General features: G+C 32.2%; 1 protein-coding gene across 5 annotated transcripts; it reads left to right on the forward strand.

The window, feature by feature from the left end:
- Positions 1 to 1,332: 1,332 nt before the first annotated feature.
- LOC126853907 (uncharacterized) lies at positions 1,333 to 22,460 on the forward strand. Of its 5 annotated transcripts, none has more exons than XR_007688041.1 (8): positions 1,333 to 1,500; positions 8,596 to 8,732; positions 9,154 to 9,307; positions 9,748 to 9,836; positions 16,454 to 16,597; positions 18,172 to 18,423; positions 20,683 to 20,797; positions 22,208 to 22,460. XR_007688041.1 is itself a non-coding variant. In XM_050600049.1 (8 exons), exons 2-7 carry the CDS (start codon positions 8,633 to 8,635, stop codon positions 20,200 to 20,202), a joined length of 822 nt encoding a protein of 273 aa, XP_050456006.1. In that variant the 5' UTR covers positions 1,333 to 1,500; positions 8,596 to 8,632; the 3' UTR covers positions 20,203 to 20,211; positions 22,208 to 22,460. The 5 variants fall into 5 exon arrangements, 4 of the variants coding, with proteins under 4 accessions (XP_050456006.1, XP_050456009.1, XP_050456007.1 ...); XM_050600049.1 differs by lacking the exon at positions 20,683 to 20,797 and adding an exon at positions 20,120 to 20,211; XM_050600050.1 differs by lacking the exon at positions 20,683 to 20,797 and adding an exon at positions 20,120 to 20,211 and having other exon boundaries at positions 1,335 to 1,500; positions 8,590 to 8,732.
- The last annotated feature ends 70 nt before the right edge of the window (positions 22,461 to 22,530 follow it).

The raw sequence follows: 22,530 nt of genomic DNA on the forward strand, positions 1-22,530 counted from the left end.
ATTTATAGTATTACTAAACTCTCTCTCTCTCTCTCTCTCTCTCTCTCTCTCTCTCTCTCTCTCTCTCTCTCTCTCTCTCGTAATGTTCAAGGTTCAAGGGGAGCAAAAATATATCAAGGGCGCTCACTGACAAGGAAACATAAACATTCTACGTCGCGAGAGCGGGATTGAGCAAGCCAATACCTTTTTTAGAATCGTATCGGCTCGCGCGTCTCGTGTTGAATCACGCGTATATATTTAAAAAGAAAAAAAACAAGAAAAGAGATATGACCGTGTATATTTAGAGTTAACGTGAATTGCGGGCACTTCGCGATGCAATACGTGATTCATTTTCGTAAATCGGTGATACTAACTTTCACGACTCTGGCAACGCGCGAGTATCGACAGCTCGTTATTTGGCGGAAAAATACAAATTGCCAATTTAAAGTGTATTAAGGGTTGATTTACGGTCGCCGCACCACTACGGAAATTAAGAAGCGATGCCCTACTCTTTCATGCACTTCACGCAATACGTACATAAATAGAGCATATGCACAGTAACGACGCATCTGCATTATGCCGTGCAGCTCTCCTCTCGCATTATAAACTGAGTCATTGCTTAGCGGAACAGAAATAAGCATCGATTCATATCGTGAATAAAATACAGGCGGCAAATACTAAAACTGATAGAGCAAATTAGTTTGAATGAGCAATAAAAAAGACAAAAGAAAAATTCTATTGTCGATCAATATTTATTATATATATTTTATATATATATTATATATTTATTATATATATTTTTAAAAAATGCTCGATCTTTAAGATATAAATACTATTAGAGATTATTAGAGATAAATATCTAAAATTATAAAATAATTGTCCTATATTATTAAAATAAATTAAAGAAAGCAGAGCCTTTATTTTATCATAGTTTTAGCGGAGACCATGTTAATATTCTTTTAGATAGGATATAAAACTAAAAGTATACGCGCGTAATAGTTCAAAAATATAAATCTCATAAATCTATACGAGAGACTATTCTCTCTCAAGTGTTCGCATTAAGAAAACGCGTGTGCGATTTACATTAACGTTACATAACGCCGCTGTTTCTGCGCACCGCGTTCAGGAATTCGTACATCGTTCTCGATTTTCAAATATCGAAGTACACGACGCCATTGTATGTTAGTATAGTACGCGTATTATCGTCGTAAATTCCGGATGGCGAGTGCGCAGTCACGAGTGCAATTGAGCTGCAGCGAAGGTGGATGCTGCGGTGGAAGCTGCGGCGCGCACATTCTGTTCTCTTCCCTCGTCTTCCTTCTTACGAGGGAACTTCATTTGACCAATCGCATTTCGCTGGCGGGGGTTGTGCCATAAATGTCGCGTGGCTTATCGTTGGAACCCGTCGCCAGATCGGCGCCACCGTGTATAGCACGAGCGATATACTAGTCCACACTTTTGGCGGCAGCCATCCAGTCTAAGGTCTAATCCCCGAACCGAACGGTCGCCCGAAATACTTAGGTAAAGGCCTATATCTCTCTTTTTTTTTTCCTCTTCTCTCCCTCTCTCTCTCTCTCTCTCTCTCTCTCTCTCTTTCTCTCTGATCGAAAAACTATCGGTCGATCTTTCTCCTCGAGAGAGAGAAAATAAAGAACCGCGGGGAGAAGTTTTCGCTGTAAACGTAGGGGGTGAGAAAGGGCGACGTGAGCGCCATCGCGAGTGCACCGAAGGGATGATCGAGAAGATCACCGGAGATCGCGAGAAAGGGTCCGATTTTCCGATGCGTCTCAAAACGAGCGCATCCTCGATCTACTGTGTAGCAGTGAAGAAAGAAACGCCTAATTGAACGTGGTCCTCCTCTGCTGCGACGCATTTATTTAGTAGGAACTCGCTCTTCCATTAACCCATTCACGCGAAAACGCGTGTTAACCACACGTTAACCAATGACTATGGCTTTTATTTCATTCTTTTGTGTGTGTGTATATGTATATAAAACGGATGTGTGCGATTAATGATGTCACTAACATATATTCGTGAATTGATGAAAATTAATTGATAATTTCAATTAGTATCTCTGTATATGTAATTATATTTATGTATAAAAAATGTATTAAAAAACGTTATTTGTAAACAAAAAAAAATTATGGAGCATTAATTCCGTAATTATGTCAAACCTGTCAGGCCAGTTTGTTGCAAGAAATATTAACAATTATATATCGATAATTGTTAGTTACGAGCCTTATTTTATCGATCAATAATTATTTAATGTTATTTTAATTTATGTCCATTTTACTTTTGTATGTCATTAATAATTGCGATGTTTTTTATATCTAACAGTATTTTTGCCTTGCGTGACCGAATTGCTATTTTCGTTATGTAAAATAATGACGTTTCTCTTTGACAGCTGTATGTTTAAAATCAAGTACAGTTGTATATATAAAAATATTCAAATATTGTTCAATAAGATAAAAAAATAATATAAACTTGCATCAATAAATGTGTTTTGCTAATTTTTTTGTAAAATTTCTTTACAGTCTAAATAAAGTTATTGATTACAATGTAAAAGATTATTTAATTATTCAACAGATAATTCCTCTCTATTGAAAAAAAATTTCATTTTAATTTTATATATTTATTTTTTCATATTTTTAAACATATATTGTTTAAATTTTTCCATAATTATATTTTTTAAAAAGATTTATATAAACAATTAAAAATGCACGCCAAATGTAATTAAATATTCTAACGCATGTTCGACGATATTATTTATTTAATTAAATAATTTTCTTTAAGACTTTCTTTCTCTTTCTTAGGGTCGATTCATTAACGCAATTGCGTGATAATCGTCGAAAGGTATCGATTACAAACAATATAGGCAATTTTTTGGAGAAATTATTGAGAAAAATACGAGAATCTACAAGAATTTATGAAGATCGCTCTAATAAATAATGTAACTTGCTGTAAAATGATTTAGAACTCTCTTAAAGAGTTGAGATCTATTGCATGCGTATACGAATGACTATAGAGCGGTTCTTGTTAACATCGAAAATTTATCGATCCCGCTCTTTCTAACATCGCAATCTCACCTCCGGTGCATTCTAATTTCGTGGAAGCGACTTGGCAATGGCACCGGCGCGCGTACGGTGGTCTCAGTTTCCTTTTTATTGCAATACCAATTTGAGACTCGCGCGGCATTTAAGCATACTTTACCTGACGATTGTCGAGTTTATGCCAATCGTTCACAGAATGGCAAATTGTTTATAATAATTGGCAGAGATTTGTTTAAAGCTTATGTAAGGCGCGCGTGCGCGCGATCCCGTATTTATATCGTCGACCGAGAATAGCCGGATCTGCGCGATCCGCCAAGACCGACGTATCTGTTATAGCCGTTCTCTTTCTACTGATTTATATATATTTTTTTATATTTTATATATATTTATATATATATATGTATTATATATTATTGTACATTTACATACATATATATATATATATATATATATATATATAAAGTATAAAAAATATATATAAAAGTGTAATATATATACAATCAGTAAAAGGAAACAACTAAACAGACGCGTCGGTCTGGGCGAATCGTGCTGATCTATTCTCAGTCGGCAGTATATATATATATATATATATATATATATATATATATATATATATATATATATATATATTTTGTCTATCAATGAAAGAAAATCGTCGCCATTTCGATTTTACATATTTAATAATAATTTATAATTTATTTATTCGGAAAAAACATTTTAATTTCTCTAGTTTATTATTTGTCTATCATATTAATCCAATATTATTTGTGCATCGTCAGCCACACTTGTGCGCACTTTTATGATTGAAAAATTAAAAATAAGAACTTTACGAAATCTAATTCTCTAACTAAATGCGTTCCAGATTGATGGACTTGCTAATATTATGGAGTACGTCATTGTACAAGTGCTAGCCAACGTCTCGCCGAGTTAAACGACAAGTCCGACTAAATTGGGACACTACTACTTTCTGTCCGCATCGAGATCGAATTTAACGTTATTGCAAACAATCATAATCAATTCTAAATTTTAATCTGTCACAACAAATAAGATCCCAATGATATAAATTTATTTAAGTATCCTGACAAAACATAATATTAGATTTTGTTTAAAATAAACCTTCTGCCGCGATAAAATAATCTCGATTCTGCAAACTATTATAATACTTTTATTATAATCAACTTCTTTAAAACTATTATAGTACTTTTATTATAAGCGACTTCTTTAAAAAGAAGATAATATAAATAAATTTATTTTTGGTTGTGAGATCTATCTTTATTTCTAAAAGCGTATTAAAAAAGTCAACGTGTATAATAAAATCTTTCTCTTTCCTTTACTTATCAAATTTAAAATTAAAATAATATACAATATAAAAAAAATGAATGTAAACAGTGCGTGAGACCAAGGCCAAAGTAATAAAACGTGTGATAATTGCAATCCATGGTACCGAATGTCCTTATTTCAAACGACGCCGTCTGACACGAGCGGACGCTCTACTACTTTCCCGCGTGCTTCACCGTAACGTGTCGGATCTTCTCGGTGCCGATCAAGTTTTTCGACATTAATATCGCGAAAGTTTTTCTCCACGCGAATCGCGGAGTCTACCAACTTCTAACAGACGAGCCACGCGATGCTCAGAATTTAAAGAAACGTGTACTTTAACAAAACTCGCGTTCAACCGCTCTCGCCTGGCAAGTCTTCAACTTTCCTTTCTAACACTGTCAATCGCACTATCAATACAAGCATGTGCTTTGCTTCCAAAGAATAATCATGATGTGCTAATTTTCGCGAGTCTACGTCTCTTTTCATTATGTAAAACGCTTGTCAGGTTGGAAAATAAAAAATTTTTTGGTAACAATAATTCCTAAATTATCAGTGATTAATTCGCTTTATAAGTTTACTCTTGAATCAATGTGAATTTTAACAATGGATATAATGTATCATTATTTAATCCGGTTATGTCAAGCTTGGCTGTCTTACGAGGTCGCGTGGCGCGGGTGCTGCGCGATTTTCAGCCAAGAATGCCAGGCCGACAGGTGGAAGTGCCATAGCAATCGTAAACCGTAATGCCGTTGCAACGCACATTCGGAAGAACATTAAAGCTGCGCACGTGTTAGCGAGAGAATGCCAAATCTTCAGATTATTTAATTCTTCATGTCACGCGTCTTTCATGGCGCAATGACGTATCTGCAAATCATTCGCGAAAATTTCCATCTTACATACAATAAACCACAAAACAGGATAATAAAAAAATATATTCCAAACATTATTTTCACGTTATAATATTTATAATATTGCTTTAATATCCCCGATTTTTTTTTAGTAAAAGTTTTGTGTGTTATATATTATAATTATATACATTATCATAAATATTATAATATATATAATAATAATAATATATTATAATATATTATATAGTGTTAAAGTTATTAATATAACATTAATATAGCACTTTAAAACAAATGTGCACATATTTATATGATTAAAAATTGATTTTTTCTAATTCGTAAAAAGCAATTAGCCTTTCAATTAAAATATCTCAATGATGATTAATCGAGCTTTCGAGTCATCGCGAAGTATCGACTGTGCAAGCGGTGGGATTTCAATTTTTAAACCCACATCCCAGATGATTTGCTTGACCGTGCCATGTATATTTTTAGAAGCCATCTAAATTACCACGCGCGTCCGGATGGGGATGTAATCTACTCCTACCACGCGCGCCCACACTTTTCCCCTTCACTTTTCTTCGCGCTTCATCATCGCGACACAATCTGTATTACGCATGCGACAAAAATGCGATTCTTCGCATCCAATTCCCTAATTAATCGGCCAATTTTTTTACTCGCTTTATATATTTGTTTTACTTGTCATTATAGATCTTATTTTTGCAGAGATCTTCGATAAATCTCTCTTAATCCGTTTCAATGTAGTGTCCCATAGAAATTCGCTCAAATTGATTAGCAAGATAAACTCGCGCTAAACTCAACCCATTTCCACGTGGACAAGATTTTAAGGTCAAGATATTTTCGGACATACATACTCCCAGAGTCGTGATGCGATCTAGTAAAAGTAGTTCCGGCGAATCAAGATTCCGAACACGCGCAATTTTCAGTTAATTTTATGCGTATAATTAATTATATATATAATTAATCAATATATTATTAATGTATCTTACAAGATTTCATAAAATACTTTAATAAAATACTATTAAATCAAAGTATGATGAAAATGTTATTTTTGATTTTTTTTCATATCTAGATTTTTTATAGAGAGAAAATATATATAATTTTTCAGAAGTTCAAAATAATTAAAAAAAAAAAAATTATCTCTAAATATACGCGATACGTTATATTTAAGATGCAATCTTTTTAATCCACAAAACATGATATTATAAAAGCATAAATTCGAGTTATATGCATCAGTCGAGATTCGGCGGTGAGAACTGCCGAATAGTACAGAATTTAGAAGGTCATTATCATTGGGGATACCATGAGCCTTCAATGGGGGTTCGCGAAAATCGGTCAAAGTCACACACGGAGACACGTCGACTATGCTGTCTTCGAGCACGGGGCACCTATCTCTCGCGACGCTTCCACCTGTTACCAACTAAAAACGGACCGGGGCCCGGGCTAATCTAAATATAACGACCGCGAATCCGGGACTCTTGCGTCACGTCGCGTCGCGTCGCGGCGCCTTCCTTTTCGTTCGCTTCGAGAATTGTATGCAGCCTGGAGAACAAATCGCAAAAAAAACTTTACCCGGCTACTTTTCTAACCGATCAGAGTTTAATCTATCTGACACAGTTTCAAACTTTTTTTTTGCTAAAGAACTTGAAAAATCTAATTTAAACCTAATTTTGACAACTTTAAGAGATTTGTGTTCTTAGAAAAATTATTCTGCTTTAATTATTTTATTATTTTAAAAAGTTTTGAATCTAAAATTAAATTGCCTCTTGTTCGCATAGATTCTAAAAATAACGACCTCGAATATAAAATAAAATTTTGTAATTCTAATATTATTTTACATCTTGGAAAGAATCAACGCAAATTTAAGATATTTGTGTTAATTTTGCTAATACTATATCATATATACATTTAATATACATATACCTTTAATACAAGAATAAATGGGATATATTTTTTAAAATAAGAGCAACGCCAAGAAATCTTATTTTCTTACTTCATTTTCACGACCTTCAGTCTTCGAGAATGAAACAGGAATATCTACGAAAACGCTCGGGCGATCCAGGGCGACTATGAAGTATGCGTGACGCTAAAATTAGCGGCATCCGTTGCGTCAACAAAAAGAAAAACGTTGCTCCCATTTTCTGCTACAGACTACGATTGGCCGATGCAAGGGACGTTACGAAGCAATTCTGATTTTGCACGCGAACGAAAACGGGACACCGTAATGTGACAATAATTTTCGAATTATAAGTCCGACTTTAATACCGTTAATCCAATTTAAACATAACATTAAAACACTTAAACAACAATGTTAAAATATTTCACATTATATTATATAAAAAACGAAGATGTTTAGATCTAAATTTTCACTATATCTCTTTAGTTTTTTATATTTCCATATTAATATCATTAAATATTTTTTAATAATTATATATAATTTAACTTATAACTTTTTATGTAACGCGCTTATTTTATTTTTGATATTTATCAAATTATATGTAACACACAATACGCAAGAAATACTAAGAATGGCAATTTTTTTCTAAAGTCGGCAGATTATTAAACTAGATCTACAAATTCATTCATCAGGATTGGCTTATATACCGTGTATAAATAAAGAGAATGGCATCACGATAATGGATTGCGGAAATAACGCACAGTTTATCGTAACAAGGTTAAAAAAGCATAGCCACACCTACGTAAATCGTTAAATTTAATGTGGCTTATGCAATTGCCTCAAACCAATGGAATTTTGTATATCGTTTATTACGAGATTTTCTCGTAAAAGTTCTACTTTCATTTGCAGAGAAAATCTATAAATTGATTCGCTTCTATCCTATTCGAGAAAATGAAAGAGTTAAAGCTCTCTTAACATAGAATTCTTTTGCATGGTTTTCTTCATTTTCTAATATTCTTCTGTATCCAATCGTATTTTTTATTCCTTTAACTTATAAATTACTAATTAAACATGCCGTATATATAAAAGATTATAGAAAATTTGAAACCTTTTTTAAAAAAAATAAATATATATACATATTAATACTCAAATAAAAATAAAAATATTGCTTAAATATCGCGAAAATAGTAAAATATTTTATTAACAGAAAGTTAATTAACATCAAAACTGCTAAAAGGATCTATGATATAAAAAGCATGATATGTATTTCCAAGATGTTTTTTTAACTTTGCCGTCCGACAATCTTCTCCCACGTATACGGCAATTTTTCATGCGAGGAAGAGCAATTTCTACAAAATATCAAACGGTTTGAAACTCAATAAATTCGTTTTTGTTACATTCTCACGATTTATGAGTCTTGCGGGCGGAAAAAATGGCATATTTATTTGACTGTCTTGTTTATTTCTCTTTTGCTTCCTAGCTACAGCGAACGAGTGTGGTTAGCAGTTCAGTAGAGTGGTAAAATGGACGCGCGATTCAGAAGCAATCTCGATATGATCGGGCGCAACGAGCCCATCACAAGGAAGGCGAAATTTTGGCAGAGTTATGTACGGGCCCTGAAAGGTGAGATGTGTACATTGTCTGCGTGATTATCTTTGAATTTCCAATATTTGTATGTTCTGCATTTATGTTAATTATATAAAATAAATCGCATAAAACAAACTGTATAAATATTTCCGCACTGAGCTAATATTTTTTTATAAGAGCATATCCTTTTCGAAATATTATATATATATTTATAAATCGCGTTTTCGTACTTAATTTAAAAAAAAAACTCATTTTTTTCAATAAGAAGCTTTAATAAAATACACGAATATATTTATCGGACAATTTTAAAATGTACATGCATTTTTTAGAATCTTAATTCTTTTCAAATATTTTATTATATTATAAAACTCTGCACTTTGTTTACATTATTCAATTTATAAATGATCTCAAAGAGAGAGAGAAAGAGTATTTTTTTAATAAAACGAAATAAAAACAGGCACTGATGACATCAGAGCTCCCGAACACACTCACAGGCCCCGCAGCATTTTCCGCTCGGATTATCCTGAGCTGCAATCCAACTGGCCGTTTGGAAAGTCAATCTTCGAAAATCCGATTCACGCAGCCGACCGTATCAATGTCCCTGGATACAGGTGTGTATTTTTGTTTCTTTTTCGTTCATCGTCATTAGATATAATCGCATATAAAATAAGATTTGTTTCACGATTAAAAAAAAAACATATCTACATATATACCCAATTAATAAGTTATAAAGCAAAATCAAAATAAATATCAGAAAGTACTATATTGTCACATTTTTTAAACAATCATGATGTATAAAAAATGTATTTCTGACGTATCTCTGATATATCGACTCTTTTGGCAGAGACCTAAAAAATACGAAGATCATATAAATTTGTGCCAAATTACTTAATAAAATTTCACTCTTATTTTTTTTTAGTTATAATATTCGATTTAGAGATATTAAAAAAAAAATAATAAATATTAGAAACTGTAAATTATTCATGATCTTTTTAGCCGCTATTCTGCAAAATATAATTAACGCGATTATATTTCCTTCTTTCTTTTTTAGGTATCTACCCGTGCACCGTGAGATCTACGGTTATTCGCCGAGGCAGCTGTATCCCCATCAATACAAACCCGTAGAACGCTTCACCCCCGGTACGTACTAAAGAACTGTGAGCGAAAGAAAAGAGAGTAAACGGCGTCTTAGAGAAAGAAATCGAAAGCCCGAAACGAAACGAAAACTCTTATAATACCTCGATATCGAACGAGAGTGAAAGAGGGAGTGTGAGAGTATGCGAGAAAAAAAAATGGGAAAGGAGTACGCGGCAAAAAAAAAATAGAAAATAAGTGAAATAGACGAGAGAGTAGAACCGGGTGGCGCGAATAAGAGAAAAGCATGAACGCGCAGAATGGATCACGGAAATCATCAAATCGTATCGTACCGAAATATGTTAACAGATAACTACACTTGTTCTCGTGGACCTTCCTAGATTAAGTTCTCGATGTATAACAACCCGGTGCTTTTGGCTTCTGGCCGGTGTTTTTAAAAGAAAGAAACAAACAAACGATCATCATTCTCGAGAGAAAGACATTGTCACATCTTACGCATGCATGCACGGGACCCTCCGGGCCTTTCTCAGAAGCCAGAAACGCCTTTCCGGAGGGACATCGTACATCACATATTTGCCCTCCACCTTGCCTGCACACTTAACCGAAGGGACAAACAGAAAGAGACAACCATTAAAAAAAAGACTTATCACGCCCCACCCCGCACCCCATCACCTCCGTTTATCGCATCCGCGGCCTCGATTTTATGCTACCAAGTGTCACTCCCCCCTGACGTGTAAAATGCGTACGCACTTCTTGAACGTATGTGTCAATCGGTTCGTTTGTTTAGTTTCATTGTAAATCACAATAATAATAATCAAAATAATCATGTCTATATATATCTTCATACATCACATACCATGTGTAATACTAATTATTTTACGCATCTCTTTGTATCTATAAGTTATTAGACTTATATATATACTATATCATTATATATATATATGAGAAAACATGCATATCTATTCGTACGTATAAATATATGTACAATATGTTTCAATATCTCTGAAGACTTTTCTGCCTCGCGATGTTCCACTTAGAGTCATATATCCTTATTTTCAGATCCTAATTAATTATTAATCGAGACTGGACTCAAAATCGACGTTGACAAGACATTGTAGATTTATGATAGTATATAATCCGTTATAACATATAATTAAGACAGCCTGGGGTGGATTGCAACATTTTTATCTAATTGAATATTTGTCCTTTTTGCGTACATCAAAATTTAATCTCGATCCCGATATATGGCAATAATTATGACAAATATTACAAAACTGTCTCAAGTCACGCCTACGCTGAATTAACATTGTCTTTCATTATGGCTTTCATATCCTAATTTAATAAATTTTAAAAATCATATCTCATAAATACATAATTTATCTTCATATTAAAAATAAAAAGCATTAAAATAATCAGTTTTGAAAATCTAGAAAATTTTCATTATTAATTATGATCAAATAAACTTGAAATATATATATCCACTATAATATAAAGAATTTTCTACATCGCATACTTCTAATAATCTGATTAACCATTTCTAATTTTAATGAATAACAAGTGATTCGACCATTATCGATATCATCCTCTATCGTTAAATCGAGGCATCACGGATCATCGCTCACCATCGTTCATGGATCACACGTGGATCATACGTGTCGTGCCCGAGGTGTCGTCCTGTGATCTCGTCTCTAGAAAAAAAGTATTTTCTAGCTCGCCGTATTCGTCCAGTAACGATTCAAAGTCATCGAAATGGGGTATCATTGTCAATTCGTTCAACTATATGCGGTCTCGCACGCTGCTGAGCAGAGGTTTTTGATTTTTGATTTTCAGGCGCTAAACCCAACAAGTGGCTTATACTGAATCGCATCATCGATTTGAGCGACCTTAGACGCCAACAGATCTCCCGAAAATGGGAGACCAAAGAGCGAATCATGCTCACCTACCGAACGCGACGTCATTGCTTACGAAAGACGACCGACTACTAATGTCATGTGTGCGCATAATCCTCTCCCCAATATAAACCTGCTTTAAAAAAAAATACCTTCACCTACACTTATTATAAAACATTATATTACACATACACATAAGTGCTTCTTTATTCCGTAGATGTAGCAAGCGAGTGATCGCTTAGATTTTAGATTTGCCTAACAGTTTCACGTATCACATTTTTGCAATCGCTATTGTGTTTTTTTTTTTTTAATGAACTGTCATGATTTTTTGACAATTTTTTGATAATGTTTGTTGATTTTATTAGTTATAATTAGACGTTAATTATCATACATTGAACTATCGAATAAATTAATATATATTTATAATTAATTGCTTTTTTATAATATAAAATGTTGTAGAGAAAGAAATTGACGCGAGTATTCAAATTTTTGAGTAACTTTATCTTCTCTCATTATTATAATCATATTTTTGCATATTTTTTATCATTGATTATATTTTATTTACACGATAATTTAAATATTAAAAGTTTAATATTTAAATGTTTAAATTTAAGTTATAATATTAGCAAATTTTAAATATTAGTAAACACATTTAAAAAACACATTTAAAAAACATGTACTTTTACATTGAATAAGATAATTTTGTATAAAAAAGATCTTGTGTGCATAGCAATAAAGTTACATACATATACACATCGGTTTACACCTACAACACATCGTAATTTATTATTTATAAAATATTATCCGCTTATTAATACAAAAACAATACAACCTGCAATCCTAAATAAAGCCTACACATGATCCTTCCTTTTTTTTAATATACATATTAAGACGGTCATCGAAAAAATCCCGCGAATCTCCGTAAAAGGAAAAACTTTATAAGACTATATTGACAACAGCCGATGTGGTCAAGAACTGAAATCGAAAATTCGATTTATAAAAACAAAAAAGCTACAAGCTTTTATAATTAAAAAATTATAAAAACAAGATCTAATAAGATACATCAGAAATTAATATTTTGATAAACATTTTGGTAAATATTTTTTGGCTACAATGTTATGTTTCATATTTTATATTTTTTAGCTTTTCCAGTCTGATAAAATATATGAAATAATATATCGTACAATGTGCAAAAAATAAATTTAGAAAAATTAATTTATATATTGTATTAATTATAATGAATAATATATATAAAAAAAAACTCCGTTTATACAAAAAAAAACAGCTTATTTCAAAATAATTTTAAATAATAAAATATGTGTATATTATATTTCACTTCTCCTTTTTTTTATAAAGACAATATGGAGGAAAACAGTTGACGATTTTTTAAAAATGTTTCGCATTCTATTTTTCGATTTTTGACATGAGACAATTACAGAGGCAGAATGGGCACGCACTATTTAGAAATCCTTAACTCTTGCAGCTGAGGTGGAGGTCACAGCTTGATTGAGAAAAGTCAATGAGCCAAAAGGGAGATATAAAAAAGCGACTCGAAAGTGGGATAGAACGATGGAAAGACTGGTCTTTTCGATCGTCATAAACGCTACTTTAGACAACGATTATACACACAAGTGTATAACAAATTAGTAAATATTTATAAAAACAAAAGGGATCGGCACGTTGATATAGAATGTATGTGATCGTATGACAGTTCTATTGGAAGAAAATAAGACATATATGGATGATGCGTATGTAAACAAAGCTGGCGAAAAAGTATCGTGCAGAAGAAAAATTCTCCTTTTCGAAAATTAAAGGAAAAATAATAAATTGAGATAGAATGTGACCGCCAAAACTTGAAAAAGCTGGAAATTTTCTCTCGACGCTTACGCGTTCTAATTCGTGCTTCCGATTTTTCAAACATTACAATGTCGCCTATCTCCTTATTAAATTTTTCTCTTGTTAATTTAAATATATATTTATGTAATACATTTAATGTCGTGCAAGCAAATAATAGTGCAAATATATACATACAAAAATACATTTATAATTATAATTCACAAACACAAAAACTTTTTATAAATACATACATATATAATATATACACACATATATATATATGATGTCTATAATAAATTATTAATCTAACGTGATGATATTATAAATACAGGAGATTCAAGGCGATGCCGAGAAAAATCGAAAGTTTTCTTTAATATACGCTCTAATCGACAATAATACATGCACGCGTATTTACTAACAATGGACAGATTAACGTGCAATTAATTACAACCAGATCCAGAAATTTCTATCTTTTTCAGGATATGGCATGTACTTTTTTCGTTAATTTGAACCTTCCCTTCCCTAGAAACCCGTTTCTAGCTTTTAAGCGATTCGCCTTTAAATGTAATTCTTTTGATTGAAACTGCATAATTAACGACTGCTAATTTATGATGATTACACGGACGTACCTGGATCGCCGCAACGTACATACAGGATTGCCGCAATTACTATATATAGTTCACATCAGATTACACATCGGATTTTAGTAGGTACCGATTTTTAATGAAAAATTTTACGTAACTTATTCGAGCTTAAAATGCTTAAACAATATGATAAATTAACCGTGCATTTTCTGATAGAAAGTAGAAAATTAGTAACTAATATCAAACGTCACCGATTATAAAACATAGGAAAATTATCATAGCGACAATAGCCACAAATCTTTAAATGAAAAAAATTAATAAATCAAATACAGTCGTCATTTTAGCAAAGAAAGATTAAACATAAATTAAGTAACCGATAAATATTTAATTTAAATTAGGAATTAAATAATGCATATGCAGCTTTAAAGCTACAATTTAGTAATAGCGTATAGTATAAAACACATACAATAAAATCGATTTAAAAAAAAATGATAATTCGTGCTAATATCGAGCTTTCACTAGTTTCAAGCATCGAGCGCATAATTAATAGAAAAATAGTTTAGTAAGCCTAAACAATCATCTATAATCAGGTATATGAGTCATTTTAGTAATACAGATCTCATTATCTGTCTAATTTTTTTTCGTTACAAATTTTGATAACCGAGCCGTTTTTTGACAACACGAATCGTCGCAGCTTTTTTCGTCACCTATTTTTTGAAGCAGCTTTTTTCCACCAGGTTAGTATGCTTTTTTCACTTTACGTAACGTCATGCTATTTTTTGTGACAACTATAATATTTCTTTTATTTTTTTACACACATGCTTGTGTGTAAGGCGTCAGTTTATGCCAGCTTTCGTCTAGAAACTTATTATGATATAAAGAAGAATATTTAATATTTAGTAAAGGCGCACGGCTTACGAGAATATGAAACACAGGGACAGAACCCTAGTACTTTTAACTTCCTGTACTTACCATAAACAAACCGAGTTGTAACTTTAAGCGAGAGTTTGAAATAGCTCGTCTAGTTGATGTACTGCAACTCAAAGTTTCGACAAACTTCCTAATTATATTTTAAAGAGCCGTCATTCGCTAATTAAACGCGAAAATAACAAGAATCGCGCGCTCGTATAATTTGCATAATTTTTACTAAATTCTCTATAAATTAAATATCTTTATAATATATTTATAATATTTAGAAATAATATATATTGGTAGCTTGTCAAATAGTTACTTAATTTATTTAATAAAATGTATTAATAATGCATTAATAATGCATTAATAATACTGTGTTTCGTGCATGATCTATTTGTATGTATATTTATGTGCTTTGTATAAATTTTATTACGATTATTATTACAAAAGCGAATACTGCGCGAAAGTGATTAAGAACAAAACTGCTTGTGCGCTAAAATACTAAAAGAAGGAGAAAATGAAGCGCAAAGCAAAGATTAATTCGACAAATTTTGGGCCATATAAACAAATCCAATCAATCTGACGTGTTATTAAGAATTGATGTAAAAGTTATGTATTAAACAGAAAGATCGATTGTAAATAAGTAATTATATATATAAACTTTATAAATTTAATTTTTTATCGAGTATTGAAAAGTTGTTACGCAAATATTATTGCTCTTTAATTAAAAAAAAAAAAATGTATATATTTTTAGGATCAAAGATATCTTCTAATTAAATCGCCCGCTTTTTTTATTTCTAATACATTTTGTTAAGCGCAAAAAGGAACTATTATACATAGAATAAAAAAATATTTTATTGTATATATTACACTAAATATAGTATAATCAATGAATATAATAATAATTGGGCACAAAACGTTTTTAGATATTAAAGCAATTATAATAAATTCGCTCATCCGATTGAGTTTAATTTATTTAGAATAAGTTCATAAATTTATTCAAATATTATTCCTTTGTGCGCTTGCCATATTTTTATTAAGATAAATGTATCAATTATATTTTTTAATCTGGACAAAACGTAGCGAATGCATCAATTTAAATATAGGAATTAAGAGAAATTTAAAAGTCAATAAACAAAGAGAAACTAAATCTGATCTTTTCCATATTTAGCATAGTTTTATAATACAATTATTTAGAGAGATATTTATACATATAATTAAAATTATTTAGAGATTTTGTGTTTCTCCACACATACAAGATAATTTAAATTAAATAAATTATTAAAATTTTTAAAAAATAAGTTATTAAAAAAATGTATTACTTAAAAACAATATTTATAAATCTATTGCAAAAAGTATTCGCAACGTGTTCGTCGAGAGAAATAGGCAAAGTTGTAAATCGACGAATTTCTGCTTTTATTTCTAAACGGCAAAATTACAGCGAAACCATTCGACGCTGAGAAAGCCTGGACCGATCATCTGAACCGATTGGCGGACATCGACAAGCTCTACCCGAGTAAATCACCGCTTTTGGCTCGTCATTTAAGCCCACCGCTCAGTACGAAACGATTGTTCGACATTCACGGTGAGTACAAAAAAGAAACACGAATATACGATATTCATTGCCCGATGAAAATTCAAACATAATTTTACCTGCTTATGCATTATATGTTATATTTTGTTTTTTTTTTTAATATCTCGTATTAAGATATCGCATATGCAAAATATACTTAATCTCAGAAATATTTTGGATCTCGATTAATATAAATTCGCGCGCAAATAACAAATAAAAAATAATAAATTACTCACAAGCTCTGTCGTTCGACGTCGCCTTTACCTCCCTCCTCTTCTCCTCTTCTTCTCTTTCTCTCTTCCTCCTTCGTTGCCTCTCATTCGCGCCGTTTCTCGCAGCTTTCTCGCGACGACGAAGGTTAACTGCGATCATTGCAACGATGGACGCGTTAATTATTAAAGTACGACAATTTCGCGACATTCTTTATCACACTTTCGATTTAAAATTGCGCGACGTGCACTTTATTACATTGCGACGGAAAAATAACGCGAAAGAAATATAATCGAACGAAGCTTCGGTCCTCCCACGACGTCCAATGCGTCCAGTGCGTCCAGTGTAATGGATGAGCGCCGGACGACAGAGAATTTGAAAATTGCGCGGCCAATTTCACGCCGCACCGCGGCAATGCTATGCTTGTCACTCCTTACTGCACCTTCGTGCACTTTTAATATTTTGTTAATAAATAATAATAATTGAATATTAAATAATATGCATGTTTTCAGATAACTACTATTTCTCTTGTTAACATAAATGAATTAAATATAAAGTACAATTAAAGTAAATAAAATACAAATTAAAATAAATTAAAATAAATTAAAATTATAAATAACTATCCACGATATATCTCCTAAAATATATATAGATGATGCTTTATCGACTGTTCACAATTTCAAATAAATCGCGTGGGATAGGGATTTTAATAAATCGTCAATAAATAAATGCCAAATTTGCCAAAATTGCCAATTATGCGATTGATAATGATAAATATTAAAATATACAATGTTAAGATACGTAGTTCGCGAATTTATATAATCCATCGTATCTACCTCTCTTAAATTGAAAATGTCACTTATTAAAGCACACAAAAATTATACTGTAATGAGTTTCACTGATCTTCAATAAAAGTACACTTACTCCTTATGTTTCATTGATTATACTAATAAGATTTCATCCAAAAATCAGTAGTAATCATATGATTATTACTAATATTTGCAAGATATATAATTCGAATTTGCTCTACATAAACGTTTATTAATTTTTACTATAACATTATATACAGCTATTTCGTATAACGCGTTTAAATATCCTTTAAAACAGATCTTGTAAATAAAGAAATTACCTCATTCTAGCAGCTTCAGCATCTCGTAAAGATAGCACTTGCTAAACAATCGCTGCTAATAATATTTCGCTTTAGCTCACACAAGAGAAGTCTCAAGGCCAATTTACAGCCGTCCGTGTAAGCGGCCTTATATAACATAGTATATATTTATGAACAATACACCCCTACCGTTACCTCTCGGTAGCTCTTGACGATCATCCGCCAACCAGTTCTCGATTGATCTGAATTAAAATCGCCTCGCGCGCAGGTAATCTCGTGGACGACTACTTACTGCCACGTCCATCTACCCTGCTGCGTAAAAAGCCGTTCTTCGATCTCCTGGAACCATCACCAATGGCGCCCATCAGTGCGTTTACCCGGGACCCATGGTGGTACCCGAGTTACGCACCCTATATTCCGAGCTACGCTCAGTACCGCACACCGTTTTATCTGAGGGACAGCTACCTCAGTCCAATTAAACGTAACTATTTGTGGAGCCGACATCCCCTCAGGCCCTTCGGTATGTGTACTTATGGCCTTCCGGCCCATTCTTCTTTTCCATGGCGAGTTGAGATCGATGCCAACGTACAATTTTGTTGAGATTACTAGACAGATAATAGAGTGATAATGTCAATTCAATAATGATGACAGTTTCAATAATGATGACAGTTTCAAATTTTCATCTCAAAAATGAAAATTTGTTCTCGCGGCAAGCGATTATGAAAATTTATGTGACGTTCGATGGCATTGGTCATTAACAAACACTGACTATAGATGTTATTAAGAGATATCGACGTTAGAATCATTTATCATATTGCATGTTAAAATCTCGCAATTTCAAACTAAATATTTAAAAAATACAGACAATATTTTGAAATATATAACATAAGTAAAATATGTTTGTAATAAAAAATTTCTTAATGAAATCTGTAGTCAGTAATTATAATATATTTGCAATTATTATTTTTCTTTAATTAGACATTCATAATCGCAAATTTAAATCTAGACTACTATTGAAAGATTTAAAAAACCACTGCTATATCAGAATCACTCAAATCACATATGAATGTTGTGCAAAAAACTTACAATTATGACTATTATTTCAAATAATTTGAGCTGCAAGATGCAAATGTATTTTATTATAAAGAATAGACAAAAAGATTATGAGATATAGTAGTCTAGAACAAAATGCATTTTTTTATAACATGCAATTAACATACATTATTTAAATACAGGTTGACTCTTGAAAGATGAGATATTTTTCGCACAAGAAATATTTTTCGTTTCCTTTCATTTTCGAAGGATATGTAAGCTTTTGGAAATCATACAGCCATCTACCTTTTTACTAGTAGAATAGTCCCAGTCTCGGTACGGATTTTGGTAATTTTTCACTCTTATCAATGCCCCATGAAATATTCAGGAATGTCTCTACTGGCGAAAACTTTTTACTTAATCAGATTAAAATTGATCAAATTTTTTTTTTCAAAAATTAAAATATGATATGTTTTGTATAATGATATAAGAGATTTATGCAAAAATTAAAGAATAATATGCGACAATTGTATTGCATAATTGATATTTACAGATTTTCTTGAAAATTGAATTGGCTAGTTTAGCGTTAATTAACGATAAATATCATCGCCAGTCATGACGTCAGAAAACGGGTCGGAATATCCTTTTTGCCTGTCACCTCGATCGAAAATATAAATCGTCGTGGCTGTACAGAGATATTTGGCATCTCGGCGTTGTTGTTGCTAATTTTGACACAAGTGCAACATCATGCCTCAGCTTCGCCGAGCTGCGAAATTAAGAGAACATCTGGTGCCAAGGTGGCGAAATCAACATTTTGGGTCAGCTTGACTTTTTGAGCACGTTCCACATTTTTTAACAGATTACAGAAATTGTCTCAGTCAGCAAATAGTTGCTTTTTGTTTTGCGCTGAGAACACACACACACAAGCATTACAAAGATTCTCTCTAACAGACTGAATAACATACATAAAAAAAAAGACATCCAAAAGGCGTTTTAACGTTATAGATATCTTTCAGACTCTTAGATGCCTTTTCGATTTCTGTACCTATTTGAGATCTCACCAAAGACAAGTAATGTCAATTTACAACTGATTCGATTCTATCAACTTGAAATTGAAAATGCTCGATGCAGATTTAACATAATAAGATCGATGCTACAGCAAACAAATGTCTATCATTTTTCAGGAGACTTATACTACTATTATTCGCAGCCAGTTCCACGATTTCACTTTACCAGCCCGTGGTATAATAAACGTACCACGCATTAAACGAAAAAAGTGAGCGATAAGAGATTAAAGTGGCCGAAGTGTTCAATCCCTCGCACCCCATTTACTCGTTTAATAAGTCAAATCGATCAGTAATCACACAATCAGTCGGCAAGGATAGCCGTGGTGGCATTACAATTCATTCCAAGAAAAGAAAACCGATCCTCCGTTTGCGCCATATTAAAGCCATATTATATTCGCCATTAACATGCAAGTAGATATTATAACAGATGAGTGATCATACAACGTGTATATACATTGTAATCGACCTATATGTACGACGGCTGTTTGAATGAGAGAGATTCTGGATCTCTTAACCCTTGGGCTACCACGTGTTTCCTCGATGTTTTTCACAAAAGTAATTTACAATATCGATACTCTGTTATATCGAGAGATCCGTCTCTTTTCCCTCGTGTACTCCGATCATATACATACTCGTGTATTAACTCGATTGTTTTCTTTTTCTTTAAATGTTTTTCCCAGACTGCATTATCGCTACAAGAATGTTCCTTAATCCTTGCGGTAATTATTAATTACCGAGACGTTATTCTCCGTTCTCCGCCGAGAAGCCGCTGATACAATCTCTCTCGAACACGCGGTACGTGCCCGACAATATTTGTCTGTTCCAGTCGTGGAATAATTGTTTGCCACAGTGATTAAAAACTTCATTCCGCAAACTATGATTGCTGCTTGATACACATTCGTCATTTACTAGTTGAGTTAACACTAGAAGGATACAAGTTTATTCATTAAGGAAATATATTGCAAGTTTTGTGATATAATAATTTTTTCAAATAGCTGGAAATCCTATCTTTTTCCTATAAAATTTAAATTCTATCAATAAAAATAGAACAATAAGGAAATTTTCTTTGTATGTTTATATATATTTTACTAATATATAAAATGCAATTGTTTTAAGATTATAAAATAAAAATATAAAAATATTTACCTTCTAGCGTTAAAGTCAGCATATCGCGATTATTAGCAAGCCTCATAGTATATTCATTGCTTATGAGATCAATGTTTAGCATAAAAATGTGAGCCGTTTTCGGAGGCTGTCCTTGAAGACAGAAATGACAGTCCAGCCAGAAGCGTCGTAGCCAAAGGGTTTCGTTAACTAATTCCTAATTTTTCACATAATCATCATCTCCCACGACGACCTGTATACAATCTGCGAACCTATATATTTTATGAATACATCATTTTTTTGTTCCTTCTTCATTTCTCCATCGACTAATATGTATATTCAACAGCATATTTTGAATTCTCCCAATAAGGGATACTTGTGTATTGAGTATGTCACGAACACCCCCAGACGAGTGTGCTGGAGGAACCTCGTTCACGGTATAATATTTCTATTCAATTTGATATGCTATGCTCGGCTAATAGCAATATATTTATAGTTGCATAGATATAATTCGCCCATTGTAGCATGCTGTGTTAAATTTAAACTCGTATTTAGCAAGATTGATATTAATACCCCATATAACATATCATATTTATATTCATTATCTTATATATCAAAGGACAAATGATTAACAATGATTGTTATTGTTACAGTCGAAATATTACACCGTATGTAACGAGGATGCGTAAAGATCTATGAGTTTTCTAATATTTAACTGTATATAGTATGATAATTTCGTCGTTTTTTATCGAATTTTGTAAAGGTTCCTATAGGAGGATGAAACTTCGTAATTGTAAACTAATTATAAGTGTAAAAGATGCCAATTTTTCATTTCTAAAGTATTTAAAAAATTCGCTTCACGTTTATACTTCCTCCAGCAGGAATCTCGAAATTATGCTCTTATGGAAAAGTAATCAATCAGGAATTTTTCAATTTATCTCGATGTCACATGTCGCATTAAGTGCGATTAATCTGGATTAATCACCATCGTCGAATTTTATCATATTTCTCACTTTATTTTTCTTCCATTTTAAATATTTTTCCATAAGAGTGTGAGAGATCACCGCTTCGCATTTAATCAACAAGCCTCTCTTTTTGCAGCTCATGTCTACTGATGACCGGCGCCATACAGAGAAAGCGTGAAAAAAAAAAGACAAAAAAAATAACGCTCATAAAGTCAACCAAAAAAAAGAAGAGAATTTGCATCACATCCTGAAAGAATTTTGGCATCTCTATATTATACAGTGCACGTTTTCACGAAATTTTATTTATTAACAATTCCCGCCACCATATGATTTATTGTACTGTTCATCCGATCTGTCTACAAAATAAAATAAACACTGCCAAAATTTTATTATACGGCATCAATTCATTCAGTTTTGTTTCATTCCCAGATATTGTAATTGTAACATCCTTATGATTTT

The sequence above is a fragment of the Cataglyphis hispanica genome, chromosome 13 (assembly GCF_021464435.1).
Source record: "Cataglyphis hispanica isolate Lineage 1 chromosome 13, ULB_Chis1_1.0, whole genome shotgun sequence".
In the NCBI taxonomy this organism is placed as follows: Eukaryota; Metazoa; Arthropoda; class Insecta; order Hymenoptera; family Formicidae; genus Cataglyphis; species Cataglyphis hispanica.